The 16,551-nt window shown below is 38.8% G+C and overlaps 4 protein-coding genes across 7 annotated transcripts; 1 reads left to right on the top strand and 3 right to left on the bottom strand.

Moving 5' to 3' along the window:
- Positions 1 to 232: 232 nt before the first annotated feature.
- LOC106340661 (defensin-like protein 195) lies at positions 233 to 799 on the bottom strand. Its single transcript, XM_013779505.1, has 2 exons — positions 675 to 799; positions 233 to 575 (listed from the first exon to the last, which is right to left on the bottom strand). Exons 1-2 carry the CDS (start codon positions 733 to 735, stop codon positions 370 to 372), a joined length of 267 nt encoding a protein of 88 aa, XP_013634959.1. The 5' UTR covers positions 736 to 799; the 3' UTR covers positions 233 to 369.
- Positions 800 to 964: 165 nt separating this feature from the next.
- On the bottom strand, positions 965 to 4,466 carry LOC106336652 (protein NLP8-like). Its single transcript, XM_013775545.1, has 6 exons — positions 4,320 to 4,466; positions 3,020 to 4,075; positions 2,314 to 2,955; positions 2,107 to 2,227; positions 1,715 to 2,014; positions 965 to 1,640 (listed from the first exon to the last, which is right to left on the bottom strand). Exons 2-6 carry the CDS (start codon positions 3,914 to 3,916, stop codon positions 1,117 to 1,119), a joined length of 2,484 nt encoding a protein of 827 aa, XP_013630999.1. The 5' UTR covers positions 3,917 to 4,075; positions 4,320 to 4,466; the 3' UTR covers positions 965 to 1,116.
- Positions 4,467 to 6,547: 2,081 nt separating this feature from the next.
- On the top strand, positions 6,548 to 10,573 carry LOC106336617 (small G protein signaling modulator 1-like). Of its 4 annotated transcripts, none has more exons than XM_013775508.1 (11): positions 6,548 to 6,682; positions 7,029 to 7,180; positions 7,284 to 7,382; positions 7,460 to 8,228; positions 8,296 to 8,418; positions 8,509 to 8,597; positions 8,837 to 9,037; positions 9,108 to 9,593; positions 9,668 to 9,751; positions 9,827 to 10,128; positions 10,237 to 10,573. In XM_013775508.1, the coding sequence occupies exons 2-10, from the start codon at positions 7,058 to 7,060 to the stop codon at positions 9,983 to 9,985; spliced, it is 2,133 nt and encodes a 710-aa protein (XP_013630962.1). In that variant the 5' UTR covers positions 6,548 to 6,682; positions 7,029 to 7,057; the 3' UTR covers positions 9,986 to 10,128; positions 10,237 to 10,573. The 4 variants fall into 4 exon arrangements, with proteins under 4 accessions (XP_013630962.1, XP_013630961.1, XP_013630960.1 ...); XM_013775507.1 differs by having other exon boundaries at positions 7,029 to 7,192; positions 9,833 to 10,128; XM_013775506.1 differs by having other exon boundaries at positions 7,029 to 7,192; positions 10,274 to 10,573.
- Positions 10,574 to 13,777: 3,204 nt separating this feature from the next.
- LOC106337843 (glutathione S-transferase T3-like) lies at positions 13,778 to 14,614 on the bottom strand. The gene has a single exon (XM_013776952.1). It carries the CDS (start codon positions 14,612 to 14,614, stop codon positions 13,778 to 13,780), a length of 837 nt encoding a protein of 278 aa, XP_013632406.1.
- Between the last annotated feature and the right edge of the window lie 1,937 nt (positions 14,615 to 16,551).

Below are 16,551 nucleotides of genomic sequence, written 5' to 3'. Positions count from 1 at the left end.
GAACACTGATTGCCCAAATGTCAGATTACTTTGACGTCGCCGCCTGGTTCAGTAAATGTAATTCAAAAGAGTTTGGCTAGAACACAATTTAAAATGGGGTTAAAATCATATCGGAGAGCCTAAGTAAACGTAGATATGAACATGTGGATGCCAAGGTATTACCAAAGGAGTCAAAGTATTACCAAACTTATTTTATTACACATAGAAAGTCGTACTTTTACATTATTCTTTCTTTCACATTACATCATCATACATTTATTTTGGGACCATTCACATTCATTATTAGATTTACTACACAACCAAAATGATCCAAACATAGCATTTGCGTTTTGCAGCCATAGTGTATTAACGATTGCTTAGACGTTGTGATTAGGGTTGATCGTTGCAGTAGTCGCATAAGCACGTAACGTTAGTTCCTTGTCCCCAACGGCATCTTCCACCTTTAGCCCCCTTGTTCTCACGGCATCTTGTGTAACAAATCGTCGGAAATATCCGAGGCGCACAGAAGCCGAAGCCAACATCACCACCGTATTCTCTCAAGCACTTGCTATCTTGCGCTTCTGTCTCTGGCATGTCTGTCATAACAAAAGAAAACAAAACCATATGATCCCTGAGAGCTAGTAAATACCAAGAGTTAAATGAAGATACTAGCAAAGTCTGTCTAAGTAACATACCAGAGATAACTAAGAAGAAGATGAAGAAGACAACGAAGATGGAAAGTGGTTTTATCGCCATTGTCACTTTTGCTAAGAATGTCTCACTTTGGGGTTTGTTTTGATATGCGGTGAACAATTGGTGCTGGTGGTGCTATTTATATTCATCTTTAGGACCAAACCGTTTTGCTTAGTGGTATTGAAACCGAACCATACCAAAACTAAACCAGTAAGATAAGTAAACAACAAAAAAGTTTTAACATTCAAATAATTCTAGTTTGAATTGTTGACATATTTGGCCACCACCGACAAGATTAGACATCCAACTTTTTATTTTCTGATTTATATAAGACAATAAACATATACAGTATCAAAATTGTCTTTCTCCATCATGCCTTTCTTTACAAGCAAACTAATATATGAAGATTCTTTCACAGGGGAAAGCATAAGTAAGCAGTAGATATTATAAACCTGTGCCTAAGTAACCGTTGCTGCCACCAGAACTACCTATAGGAGCAGGTAAATCTCTAACGAGGAACTTCACCGTGTGTTTCCCCATACCATATAATATCTCCAAGCATTCTTGGAGATCAGAATCTGTAACCATCAACACCCATTCTTCTTCATCATCCAAGTACTTCAGCTGAAACGACCCCTCTTGCAGTTTAAGCCTTTTACCAACTTCTTTGTAGAGCTGAGAACACCCAACTGATGACTCGAACTTGAAACGTATTGTGTCTTCTCTATAAGTAGCCTTTACAGTGAGCGTTGTTGATCCACTTTCGCCGTGGGTTCTCGTTTGGTTCCCATTGTCCATGGAAGTAGATGAGCTTCCCATCATAACTGCGCCTGAGCTATTAGATGAATCTGACATGGATCGAATTGTTGTTTCCATGCCATCTGTAACCGGAGAGCTTAACTTGCCATTGAAGCCAGACTGTTCAGCCATCCAATCACATTGTTGACCACTAGCATCCATGAATGAATCTGCACCAAACAGGAACTCGCTCAAGATTTTAAAAATCTCTATCTAAGGTTCATGGCATAGGAGATAGTCTTACCGTTTGTAATGATGTCATCCTCTAACTTAACTGCATTGCCGACTGATTTAGCTTTCAAGAGCTCAAAGGAGGTATCTTCACATGCATTGTCATCATTAGAAGATGGATCTTTTGGGGTAGGGCCAGCTGCAACAAACTCTCCCGTTGCTGAGTCAAACCTCAGTCCTCCTTCTACACCCTGGACAGAGTCGAGCACCGTCTGTATTTTCCTTAATGACCTGTTCACTTTGTTAATCTTACGAGACGGCCACCTCATGATCCCATGCTGTCTGCATATCCGTTTTAATGTAGTGGGACAAACTGCAACAGATTAGATCCAAAGTCAAGACCGTTAGAAACCTTATCTGGTAAATAGGAATGCATCAATGCCTGAGATAATGTGAAAACCTCACCACCAAGGCTTTTTGCAGCATCCTTTAGACTCCCAGAGAAATGTTGTTGGAGAACACTTAAGGTCACATTCTTCTCTGTTGTGCTTTTCTTCTTCTCTGGCGTTCTAGCTTTGCTCTTATCCTATGAAAAAAAAACAAATCAGTGCTCACTCTAGCAAGTCTGTTCACAGTATCTACAGAATAACCAAACTGCATACATCAACATACCTGCTCAAACGTGCCTTGAGATCCTGTACTACTGTTATCTTTATCAGAGGAGTTAGAGTTAAGTTCACAATCTAATACTATTGTCTGAAAGCTTCTTGAACATGTAGATATCTCTCCACTCCTTTTAGTCACCCCCACATCTGAAACAGTTCTCAGAGTTCGACAAATCCTCTGCATCGTACCCGAAAGGCTATCCAATAGAAGCTGTTGTTCCAAGCTTCCTCTCATACTTACCGGCAAGAAAAGTTCAAGTATGTAATCATCTTCACCGGTGTGAGTACTCCTCAGCTTTATAGCAACAGCAGCATTCAAACCGTACTTTCTAGCATGATGAACAAGAGGATACTCGCCGATGTCACACGCCTTCACATCAGAAGCAAAGAACGGATGGTTTGATACAAAAGCTTTGCCTACAATTCCTTCCTTCTCTCTTAGACAATGCTCCACACAAGCGTGGACAAAGCCTTCCATCTCCATATCATTCACATAACAAGCCGTCTCCTCCACGCAAAGAACTAATGAGTTTGGTCCATTATTACAAGGAAGCCAGGCTAGAGCTAAAGGCAACTTGTGCGCATGACATACTGCTCGTAAAACATCTTTTATTTCAGCCAAGGCCTCTCTTTGGTTACTTGAAAGGTACTGCAAAGCAGAAGTTCAATTAGACTGAGACTTGAACATCTTTTTTGATTGGTTCAGATGTTACCTGAGGTCGAGGGATCGATGAAGTCCTTAAGTTCACAGCCTGAAGAGCACGGCAAACAGACTCCATCTCCACATCAAAATCATGTTTCTCCTTGGACGTGACGAGCTCCATGACAGCGCAACAAGACGTCCCAGACGCTTCTTCAAGGATAGGTATCGCAATGGAGCCACGGACTTCGTTATCTACCGCATGCTTCATACGCAGATACTCATCCCTCTTGTAATACCTCACGTTTGATGTCCATTCGCGTACTCCTGAGATAAAGACTCGTCCAGGGAGACCAGGAGAAGAAGAACATTGATTTGGTTTGGAAGCAAAAGTGAATTTCCTCGACGCTTCACGGTACTGAGAAAGCCTCGGGTCAAGCAGATAGGCTTGGTCGCATGTACTGAGAATGTACTGGTCTCCTGCCTTGATGGGAGTCCAGATTTGAGCTAAGATGCCTTCTCCTGAACCTGATGAGGACTCTATGAATAAGCTTAGTGCTTTGAGCATCTTCTCATCTAACGAGTGGCTCAAAGACCTGGGGATAGTCTGGTTACTAACCCTGCGTCGTTTACCGCTTAACTCGTTGATATCTAATGAGCAATGAATCTGAGAGCTCGTTGATCTTTCTTCAGTATGGTAAGAGCTTTCCAGATCATGGAAGGAACGAGTGAGGCCAGCTCTCGTCTCAGGTGGATGAGAAGAAGTGGATAGACCGTATTGAGAGAACAAGAGATCAGTAGGGGAAGGGGTATTGAACCATGTAGAGAAAGAGTCGAAGTTCATTAGCTCAGATGATGAAGATGAGTTGAGCATATCATGAGGACCAAAGCTTAAACCATCCATTTGTTGTTCTGTAGGAATGTCTTGATAACCAAAACCTTTCTCTCTAGAAGCAAAAGGGTGTTCCATTTCGTTGATGATTGATTGAACAAAACACCTCAACAGCAACAACAACTGTTGAATTTTGATTCGAACATAACAGGATCATTCATTTGAGTCAAAGAGAGGATCTTTCAATCGAATCATTACATACATACACAAGAGATGCTTGAAACCTCCACCAGTACCCTACCAACAGAGAAGACGTCACATAATCAAATTCACGAGTTGGTTTCACAATAAGACAAAAAGTCCAAAACTTTAACAACCGCAACTCCAGAACATTACAAGAGTATATAGTAAAGAGACCAAAGTTCAGAGTTTCAGACAAGACCTACACAATCCAAAACAGAGGAAAGTAAAAAAAAAAAAAAAAAAAAAAAAAAAAACTGAGCTTTAAGCTATAGAAAGTTGAGTTTGTGTAAAGGCTTACACTTAAGCTCTCGTGGGAAGATATTACATCAGAAGACGGGATAATATTGTCGATTCCATTTAAGCTTTGCGACGAAGGAGAGGCAGAGAGAGAGAGAGAGAGAGAGAGAGAGAGGTTTCCTTAGAGACGGAATCGAATCGGTCTCTCTCTGAGCTTTTGTGCTTGCGTAAGCAACAGAACGATGCGTTTTGATTAGATTCAAATCCACGTGTGGCGACGACAAGAAAGGAACTGGGTGCTGAAGATAATTTTTTATTTGTTGTTTTTTTATGCAAGTACGTAAATAGTATTTTAATTAGGAATCCTTGGACATAGCATATCGTCTCATGTCAGCGTATCTTTTACAGAGAGCTTCATGCACTGCATGGTATATTTATTTAATTCCACATATATTAAACATGTAAATAATAGCAAAGTAAGCATATTGTTTTACAAAAACAATAATATAGTTTTCAAAGCAAATACTCGCCATTGAGTTATACTTATGATTCTTTTTTCGTATTTGTTCGATGATAAATGCGAGTCAATTTTGTCCACTTTTTCTTTTTCTAAGGAAATCCCTTTTTGTATTTCTTCCTTTTTATCCTTTGCAGAAATTTATCAACGTAATTATTCTTACTAAATTAAGATGTTCAGAGTTCGCTGCATCTTAATTAGTATTATATAAAAATAAAAACACAGCCATATAATCGCATTGATATATCTGATATATAAAAGCTTTCGGAAAACATAGAGTTTGCATGCCTTGCAAGTGGCAATAAGCTTAACTATAAAATTGAAAAATACCACTATCTTTGCTCGCATAATTGACTAATTGTATTTTGGTAAAAGTTAGGCAGATTAATCATTCTACAAATATTGTTTTTTTTTTGGACAGATATAAAAATGAGTGCAACACAAAGACTTTCCAAAAAATCATCCATTCTAGTACTATTTTCTCGCCCAAGCACGATTATCCGTGCTGTTCTGATGAGATTCGGTGCACTGGTGCTGGTACGTTCGCACCTTACAATGATTGGTTTCGATTTGTGTGTCAAAAACTATTAGGAATAAGCCGATTTGTAACCTCTCTCCCTAAGAATAAATTATCAAGTTGCTCGTAATATTTAGTTGGTTACAGGAGATCAACAAGAGATGCATGTGATCCACTTTATACAAATTGCTCTGCATTCGACCACAATGGCACGTTAGTATCCGTGACTGAGACTATTTTATTGTTCTGCTGGTGCCACGAATGACCCACTTCCTCTCCTAACATATTCTCCATTTATAAAAGTGATTAAAGTTTGATATGATAGGTGAATCTTGACCGTCCGATGAGATTCGAGTTCTCTTTCAAGATTCTTCAAGCGTGGAATCTTCAACAATATACAACTAGGGCTATAATATCTTGCAGAAATTTGCTTGTCTCCCTATTTGCTGTAATTAATTAAAGTTCTTTGTCATGTATTGTGACGTGTGATTATAGATCCAATAATGTAGGATACATGTTAAAATAAAATAAATTTTTCTGACAAAAAAAAACTATATATGGAACTGCCCTAGACGGCCTAAGAGCACCTAGTTAGGGCCGGTACACTGATCTGATATGTAATCAGTGCGATGCATTTTAAATTTACTAGGATGAAAGCAAGTTTACTAGGATTTAATCAAGTTTTGGAAAACAGTAGATGCAACCACAAGAATAGCCCTTTTAACTTTAACTATAGAACAGTTAAATGACGGATAAATTTAACTTAAGCACTAACAACTATATCTTCAGAATTCCCTTACTATGAAACATGTCTTCTGTAAAGTAGTATTACTTTTGATGATAAATATCTAGCTATATTGGGCCTAATAAAGATCATAGGAACCCAACAAAATTCAAAAAGGCCCAATTTGTATTTTCTCAAAGTGCTAACAAGAAAAGTCCAACGGAATAATTATATACATACACTATAACTCATAAGATATCGTATTTTAATCAAATATCTAATCACATTGCAACATTGCAAAACACACTGATCTTGTTGATCGTAAACATAGACATTCACATGATAATGGTATAGATAGATCTCAACTAATTGTCAATTAGTCCTATAAGGGCTATAATAAGTCAATAACAATTATTTCGACACTTCACTTTACTTTTTAGATTAAAGTTTATTTAATTTTTCCGCAAGCGTTATTAGCCTAAAAAAGGAAGAAAAACAAAAAATTTAAAAAAAATTAAAGAGAGAGAAAATAGAAACACTTTTTGATCAGAAAGGAGAGAGAAGGAAGAAAATTAAAAAAAAAAAAAAGGAACAAACTTTCAGTCGCCCATGAAACAATGGAGATCGGAGAAGATCATCATCCTTCATGATCCTTGACCCCTTCAGGTTTTTCCCCTTATCTCTCTGCATCCATGTTTATATTCTCACCTGAGCTCTAAATGTTCGTAAACGTTTAAGGAAAGTTTCTGTTTTTGATCTTTTTTTTAAGGAAACTCAACCCGACCGGGTCCATTGATCTGTCTCTCTATCTCCTGTCTGAAATTTATAAATCATGTTTTTTTTTTTGGATTTTTGTGAAAAAATTGGAATCTGATCACAGTAAAGATCTGATTTTTTTTTTATTCTATTGATTGAAATAGAAGGTGGATTCTGATCTGGCTATGTGTGCTACAAGATCTTGATGATCTTGTTGATGTGTATATATATATAAGTGATGATGAATGTTTTGCAGAGAAGAGTTTGGGGAAGTGAGGAGGACTGATGTGTTCTGGTGGAGAAGGCAAACAATGGAGTTGTGGAAAAGCAGGTGTAGTGAGTTTGCAGAAAGTTGGATCTTTGGTTCGAGATTTGAGCGAGCCTTGTCTTTCACAGTCACACATTCAGGTTGTTATCACTGTAAGCTCTTTCTCTTTTTTTACCCCTTTTTGTTTCTTATTCCATCTTCTCTATAACAATGTTATGTAAATGAGTATTTGTAATGGCGCAGATCGGCAAAATGCTTAAGCCAGAGAAGTGGCAGGCGTCTTTTGATAGTGAAGGGAGAGTTTCTGGTTTTCAAAAGGCACTCAAGTTAATCATTTTGGGGGTATGCTTCTCTCTTTTTTTGCTGAAGAAGCTATCTTTATACAATGCTCTGATGTATGATGTTGAATCCTTATTTAGGGAATCGATCCGTCTATTAGAGCTGAAGTTTGGGAGTTTCTACTTGGTTGTTATGAGTTGAGCAGCACCTCTGAGCACCGTAACCAACTCAGGCTTGCCCGAAGGAAACGGTACAATGAATTGCTCAAGCAATGCCAGACGATGCATTCAAGCGTTGGAACTGGCTCCCTTGCCTATGTTGTGGGGTCTAAAGTCATGGATATGCGGAAGTCTTATAGAGATGAGTCTGTAAAGGCTTCTACTACAGAAGAAGCTTGTGTTGATGATCATGATGATACTGAGAATCATAATCACAGTGATTGGAGTAATAACGGTACTGATGCACCACCTCATGTACACAGAAGAGGGAGTTCTAGTGAGTCTATTGAGTTAGCAAGCGGAAGAGAAAGTCCAGAGAGCGTAGTATACAAAACTTCTAGTCCTTTTGGCTTTGCTTCCCCTGCCGGTTACTATGACTTCCCCTCCCTGCCGGTTACGGATTTGTTTGGGAGGAATAGTTTAGACAAGATAGAGGTTTCTACGCCGGAGAGTGAGATAAGATCTGAGGAGAAGGAGGGAATGCACCATTTTCGAGTTGATAAGAATGCTGAGTTAGTTAGAGAACAGCCTAAGCCCGCTTCAGAGATCGAAGCGGTTGGACCATCGTCTTATCCTGGCTCGAGAATATCAGATGTCCCTGAAACAGCATCGGTGAAGGAGAGTCCCTCTCGTGTTGGGAATGTCACAGAAGATCGAGTTTCTGAGTGGCTTTGGACATTGCATCGAATAGGTAGGAATGATTATCCTTGTCTTTTTTTTTGTTTACGACAACTTAGTTAACTCTTTTGTTTCTTCAGTTGTTGATGTGGTGAGGACGGACAGCCACCTTGAGTTCTACGAAGATCCAGGGAATCTAGGAAGAATGTCTGATATACTTGCGGTCTATGCTTGGGTTGATCCTGCAACTGGTTATTGCCAAGGTTCCTTATATCTTGTCTCTTAGATATGTTGAACAGAAACATGGTTTTGGTTTGGGATACTAACTCTATGTTTTGCAAATGTGTTGATAGGAATGAGTGATTTAGTCTCTCCTTTCGTGGTTCTTTTTGAAGATAACGCTGATGCCTTTTGGTGCTTTGAAATGCTCATAAGAAGAACGGTAATACCAATATTTTAATATCAATGTTCAAGAAAATCGCTACGGCGTCTTATATGAGATTATTGATTAGACGGGCGCCTAGAACATTTAGACCAACTTTTTATAATAAAAAAAAAATCATTAGATAAAAATAGTTTCATTCAGAAGCCGTCTAGATCGACTTTTAGAACACTGCTTAATATACCATATGTTATCTGAATCATGCATTATGATTTTTGCTATGTGTCTTATATGTGCAGCGAGCGAATTTTCAAATGGAGGGACCAACTGGGGTGATGGATCAGTTGCAGTCACTGTGGCACATATTGCAACTCACAGATAAAGATATCTTTTCTCACTTATCACGTATTGGTGCTGAGAGTCTTCACTTTGCCTTCCGTATGCTTTTAGTTCTGTTCCGGCGAGAATTGTCTTTTAATGAGGCTCTCAGAATGTGGGAGGTGTGTAGCTCTTCTGTTCAGTCTCTCTTTCTTTCAACTACTTTGTACTAAACAACCATGCAATTTTTAGATGATGTGGGCAGCTGATTATGATGAATCTGTGACTGAAGCTTTGGGGAATGATTGCTTGGAGCCTTTGGTGATTCAGCTTCCGAGAAAAACTGAAGCTGAGGTGAATGAAGAAGCGATAAATGGTGATAGTATAAAGAGGGAGCCAGCGATTTCAAAGAGCGGGCCAATTTCGAAGAGCAGCGGTTTGTTGTCTATGAGCGGTTTGCTGCCGAAGAGTGGTCCATTGCCAAAGACTACTGGTCCGCTCTATGAAGAGAGTGGGATGAAGTCATCATCATCATCATACTCTGCATATCACTTCTGTGGTTTGACAAGGAGTCTTTGGTCAAGGAACGATAGAACAACAACAACACATGTCCCTTGTGTAGTTTCATCAATCAAGAGAGGGGATTATGCTCTTCCTGTGTTTTGTGTGGCGGCGATTTTAATCATGAATCGGCACAAGATCATTAAGGAAACTCGCTCAATTGATGACATGATACAGGTGGAAACTTTCACCTTACTTGTGATGAGATGCATATCTATATATACTGATTCAGGAGATGTTTTTTTTTACAGATATTCAATGATAAGGTTCTTGTGTTTCGCGTAAGGAGATGCATACGCACAGCCATGAAACTTCGTAGGAAGTACATGTACAAGGTAAGATATGCTCACTACAAAGAAAGTTTATGGTTCTGGATTAGTTTTTTTTTTTAATTGTTGGACGGTTGTTAGAGTCAGGTAATCAAGATCAAGAGCCACACTAACCAGGTTCAGATCGAGCATCAAACCCATATGGAGAGCCAGAAGCTGGATGAGACTCAAAGCCATGGTGAGAACCAGAGCCAAACAAAAAGTTTAAATCATAGTCCTGCCGCTCAGAATGGTGACTAGTCAGATTCTCCTTATAACAATATTAATAAGATAAAACAAAAAGAAGAAGAAGAAGAAGCTTAGATAAGTAGGTCATCTTTGATAGCGAGTTTCCGAGGAAGAGGTTTCTGTTTGAAGATTCGTGCTTTGACAACTATTTTGAGGTACTCATTTTCCATTTTCTATAATGAAAAAGTGTTTGCAAACAATCTTACAGAAGCTATGATAGATCTTACACTCAGCTAAAACCTCTTTTGTTGGTAATGTAACAGAATTATATTCTTATAATTGTTTGGCATCTTCTTGAAGCTACCAGGAAGGAACAAGCAAAGAGACTAAGAAGTTTGGCACTACACAAACTGAGTCATAAAGCAAAGAGGTTAGACAAATAAAATATTGTTTTCTCTTTCGTGCGTGCGGGAGCAATTTTGACTGCATACACTTTATACTTATGTGAATATCAGAAAAAGAGAATACTACTTTTTTGGAAAGAAACACAGAAAAAGAATCAAACTCCTGTTAGCTATAGAGAAGCCTTTTTCACGGCGATCACAATGTAATAAATAACAACATTAATCTATATATCTGAAACTGAAAGAGTTTTCAATCTTTTTTCTCCCTGTTGTTTCATGTTTATGCTTCTTGCAATCGGGGGAGAGAGAGAGCGAGAGCAGAGAGAGATTGTACTCTTTGTTTTAGTTTCTAAGCCTGCTTGTCTCTTCGTATCTATCCTCAAAACTATCTGAGAACTCCTCAGAGATTTTGCTTGGTGTCATCTTTGTAAAGCAGTTATTGATCTACTTCAAGAACAGATTTGTTTGATAGAATCCTCAAGTAGATGAGCTTGTGAAGCTGTGGTTTAAGACTAAGGCCGAGCGTATCGGTCTGGCCTTTCATCATTCTTGGTGGACATTGCTTTGCCATTTCAGAGAGGAACGACTCGGGTTTGGTTTACCGGTCTATATGAAATTGTAGAGACGGTCAGTGATAACCGATCCCGGTTTAGGAGGTTCAATTCAGTATAAACCAAAACTACCTTGAAATAACCGATCTAAAATCAAACTGGCTCGGTTTTCGTTTTTCTATATACAAAGTTACAAACCTTGACTGAGTTCAAACTGGACTGAAACCAAACCTATATATTCAACCCAGACGAGTAATAACAATTTGGTTTGTAGATTTGATAATTATAAACTGGAGAGTTTTGAAACAAAACCGAAAATGCGATGGCCAATCCTAAAATCCTGATAAACGGTCTATTTTTTTTTTCTGATTCATATGATAAACGGTGAATATAGCTGAAAAAAGGTAACAAGTGACCTAGAAGTCATGTAGCCATGTCAAGAACATTCAAGCATCTGGATTTGAAGTAAGCCATGGTTCTATCCCATGAGATGGACAGTGATGGTCATAGGTCCAAGGTTTGCTTATGCGACGTCAAGCCATCTCTCCCCTGCATGTATGATAATCGGATCTTTGTTGAGCTTCTTTAAGTACTGTGCAAGGTAAGTTGTTGTGTCTCAAGTACTTTTGAGAAGTAATTTGCATGAATTAGTATGTCAAAGATTTAATCATTTAAAATGGGGTTTTCATCAAGATGGTGAGTTATTTGATATATGGAAATAAAACCTCTCGTATACAGTATGTTATGCAAAGATGAAATAACAAATGCTATGCAATTGTAAGGATATATAGTAAAGGGAAATGATCAGATCTGTTGTGTTTAAACTTTACTTTTTGTCACAGAGTTTATGGTATGTATATGAAGATGTTAATGTGACATGCAAGAAGGCAAAGGTATCAGGGGCTGCTGTAAAATCTTTTTTTTGAGCATCTATTGGTAAAATCTTAGACCATCATTAATCCGGACTCTTAGAATGAGATTTTTAGCTTTAGGTAAGAACCGCTAAAACGTTAAGAACTGTTTCTTAAATAAGATATGTAAAAGTCGGTTCTTATCGGAAAAGTGTAAAAAAAAAAAAAAAACAAAAAAATGTCGAACAATGAATCCTTTATAATGTCATCAAAAACAGGCGAGCGATCAAGAACATTGATATCGTTTAACGTACCTGGAGGTCCAAAAAATGCGTGCCATATCCAGAGATCGTATGAAGTAACCGACTCTAAAACAATTGTTGGTTTACCCGAACCACGGGAATATTGCCCTTTCCAAGCGGTGGGACAATTCTTCCACTCCCAGTGCATACAATCGATGCTTCCAATCATTCCGGGAAATCCTCGATACTCTCCAACATTAAGTAGACGTTGAAGATCAGCCGCCAAACAAACATATAATCCCTTCGACGAAATTTTCCACGCATAACCGAGTTGTTGTTTCACCGAGCCGGAGGTATTCGTCGACCGCATCAGCCGCAGAACCATATGCCAATACACGAATGGCTGCAGTACACTTTTGAAGGGGATAGAGACTACTCCTTCCGAGACCATCTTGCTTTTCCTTAAAGTAAAGAACTTCGTTGGAGAGACGATCAACAATGCGCGTAAATAATGGTTTGTTCATTCTAAAACGTCGACGGAATAAATTTTCAGGATACGTTGGAGTATCACTAAAATAATCATTCCATAAACGGATATGCCCTTCCTCACGATTTCTTTCTATATACGCTCGTTTTTTTCTTTTCTTTCTCCGTTCTTCTTGATCACGATGAATGATTAAATTCTCAAAGGCTTGATCAAAATGTTGATCAAAGACCTCATCAAATGCATCATCAAAAGCATCATCATCAAAAGATTCATCTAAAGTATTTTGTGAAGAAGAAGCCATATATGGTGATTGAAAATATGAGATGGTTTTTGTGAGTTTGTTGTTGTTGTGTTTGAAGAGAGGAGATGAGTTTGTTGTTGTTGTGTTTGAAGAGAGGAGATGAGTTTGTTGTTGTTGTGTTTGAAGAGAGGAGATGAGTTTGTTGTTGTTGTGTTTGAAGAGAGGAGATGAGTTTGTTGTTGTTGTGTTTGAAGAGAGGAGATGAGTTTGTTGTTGTTGTGTTTGAAGAGAGGAGATGAGTTTGTTGTTGTTGTGTTTGAAGAGAGGAGATGAGTTTGTTGTTGTTGTGTTTGAAGAGAGGAGATGAGTTTGTTGTTGTTGTGTTTGAAGAGAGGAGATGAGTTTGTTGTTGTTGTGTTTGAAGAGAGGAGATGAGTTTGTTGTTGTTGTGTTTGAAGAGAGGAGATGAGTTTGTTGTTGTTGTGTTTGAAGAGAGGAGATGAGTTTGTTGTTGTTGTGTTTGAAGAGAGGAGATGAGTTTGTTGTTGTTGTGTTTGAAGAGAGGAGATGAGTTTGTTGTTGTTGTGTTTGAAGAGAGGAGAGGAGTTTGTTTTGGCAATTGATATAAAGAGAAGATGAGTGCATATAAATAGAGAAGATGAGTGCATATAAACACGTCCGTGATATACAAGTCCACTTGACACTAACAGACATACAAGTCCGTGACATACAAGTCCGTGACATCCCCACTTGACACTAACAGACACGTACACATATAGACACATACACATAAAGACACTAACAGACACTCCACTCCGTGACTCGCTTCAGTCGAAGGCAAAACTCCAAAACTCATGTCACGCAAGCATCCTGGCCAAGACAAAGACATACATTAACATTAGCATGATAAGAAATATAAAATACTACAGATCAAGACAAATATTGACATTAACATAAAACATTTTATATCATCACTAACCAGACCATTACAATAAAATCCTTGAGAACTTAAATATTTTAAAACTTAAGCTCTTTAACAGAGCTTTGAAATTCGATAAACAAACATAATTAACTAACAATCACAACACCTAATTAGACAGCAACAACTCTTTAGTTAACTTCTTCTTCAGAGCTACTTCATCATCATCTAGAGGTTCTTGTTTAGCCATGAGCCTGTCCAGAAGCTTCATCTTCGACATCTTCTCCTTCCTAACTAATATGTTATGAAGCTCACCAACGTCTTTCCCCTCAGTAATTGGTTTCTCCCCACGGGCTTTTGCAGCCTTAACACCAGGGGGACGAGATGTTCCTTCTACAGCAGCCTCGTTTTCATTGACTTTCGAGCTTGCTCCTGAATGTGAACCGTCGGCAAACTTCCTCCTTTTCGAGCTGGTATCAGTTTTAGCAGTAGCGAGCTCACACCACTTCTGGTCGTTGCGAAGCTCGTTCCAGGCATGTTCGAGACCGAACTTCTTTTTTTGGTTATTGAAGAAGATCTCGTGGGCCAGTTTTAGAACGTCATTGTCATTCATGCCACTGGTTTTCTCTCTTGTGGCTGCTTCATACGCCCCTGAGAACTTGCAAACTGCTTCATTCACCTTGTGCCAACGTTGCTTGCATTGACTACCCTCTCGTTTTTCAGAGGCTGCAAGTTTAGGACTAGCCGAGAAGTATGCTGCAACTCTGGTCCAGAAAGCCACAGACTTCTGCTCATTCCCCACAACGGGGTCTTTGCTCGTGTTCAACCACGCGCTAATGAGCACTATATCCTCTGTAGCTGTCCACGACCTTCTTTCCTTACGCTCTGGTCGCTGCTCTGCAGCTTGACTACCTGAGGAGGGTTGTTGACTGCCAAAGAAAACATTTTGTTGACTATTAAGTAGGTCAACAAAATTGGCAGAATCCTCAAATGGATTGAAATCCATTTTCGAAGACAAAGATATAGTAGAAAGAGGAGACAGAGGAGAAAGAGGAGACAGTGGAGAAAGATGAGACAGAGGAGAAAGAGGAGGCAGAGGAGCCGGAGGAGAAAGAGAAGGAAGAGCTATCAAGCTCATTCAGATGTTGGAGATTGAAGAGAAAGACAGTGGTTATAAATAATACAAGGAAGAGAGGTAGCATTCAAGACACCAACCCAAACAACTCAACACAAACAATTCATCATAGAAGCTTTTTAAAATTTATGTTTCAACTACTAGCAGACTTGAATGCTGATCGAATTGACACATATCTAACAACAAACAAAGGAGTTTCACAGAAGCTTTTTAAAATTTATCTAACCACAGAAGCTTTTTAAAATTTATGGTTCAACTTATGTTTCTATCTAACCATCAGTTCTATTTAATACCATACACAACCATCAACCATAAATCTAACACTTAACTATATCTTTAATTACACGAGTTTCAAATCATCACAGAAGCTAGCCACATCACTTCTAATTCAATTCATTTCATTTCATATCGGACCAGATGTTGGAGAGTAACACTAACCTGCATTGAAGAACCTTCCTGACCTCTCTTTCCACTTAGCAGATCAAACGCAAGTTGATCCCTCGTCTCACGTTGATCCTTTCATCTCACCACACAAAGGCAGAAACAAAATAAATTCAATCAGCAAAAATAGCCAAATAAACATTGATGAACTTGCAACAAACAAAACGAGCTTGGAAAAAAAATTGTTCCAGCTAAACCCAACAGAATCATATGACAGAAACATTATCAAAATAGATTCACTTGCAACAAACAAATCACAACTTATGAAGCCACAATCAGAGACATGCATCATTGAAGAACATGAAACAGAAGCATTACCTGTACGAATCACGGAGAGGCATCGACAGAGAGCTCTGTCGCCGTGGAGGAGAGCCACCGACAGATAGCCATATATCGCCGTCGACGACTACCACCGCGAGAAAGAATCGAACCTACAAACCAAACAAACCTGCAGTCAGAACAAGAATAAGTGTAGAATAAAACATGCATGCTTGAAGAACACAACAAACGCTTTAAATTTACCTTCAGATTCCAGTTTATCGACCCAGAAAGAGAGTGTCGTCTTTCGCCGACGAGAATTCCCACGGAGAGGGAGATAATCGACGATTTCCTTCGTCAACGTCAGCCACCGAGAGAGAGAGGTCTGGCTTCGTTTCCTCCAGAAGTCACAAAGAGAGAGAGAGAGAGAGAATCGCCCTTTCGTCTGCGAGCCACAGAGAGCGACGATCTCGTTTCGTCTGAGTCCCATGGAGACATGGAGTTTCGCCGGCAAGTCGAAGAACCATGGAGGAAGAGAGAATCGCCTTCTCGGAAAGGTAGGTGGAGAGGTTTCGAGAGAAAGAGAGAATGAACCAAAACAAACCGTAGACGCTCTTCCTCTCTCTTCTTCCTTTGCCTACACGTGTCTCTCAAATACGGTCTCTACCTTACCCCAATTAAGCGACGTCTCCAACGTTTATTGTGTTTTTGATTTAATTTTAATGCACAATTAAATTAAGAGACCTCCTAAAGACAACCGATAATGGTGCTCTAAGATTTTTAAATTAAAAACCCTGGTTAATCATCCTCTTACGGAGACAAAATTTAGCAACTGACCCTTTTTTTTGGCGATGCAACCGACTTATGGTTCCTTTTCCAAAAAGATTATGGTTCGCCTAGAACTTTTGCAACTAAAATAAAGCCAAAGATATTTCTCACAATTTTTCGCAATTAAATTAAATGGCTTTAAGTTGGTGATTGGCATTGGCATGTATCCTCACAGATATCAACACCATGTGATTACGTGGTCCCATGCCTATTTTCGCATTATTATTCGGGTATATAAATAATCCAGTATATAAATATATTGATTTTATATAATATATATG

Source organism: Brassica oleracea, chromosome C4 (genome assembly GCF_000695525.1).
Source record: "Brassica oleracea var. oleracea cultivar TO1000 chromosome C4, BOL, whole genome shotgun sequence".
In the NCBI taxonomy this organism is placed as follows: Eukaryota; Viridiplantae; Streptophyta; class Magnoliopsida; order Brassicales; family Brassicaceae; genus Brassica; species Brassica oleracea.
The sequence above is the reverse complement of the archived record's forward strand: the minus strand, read 5'-3'. Positions and strand labels throughout refer to the sequence as shown.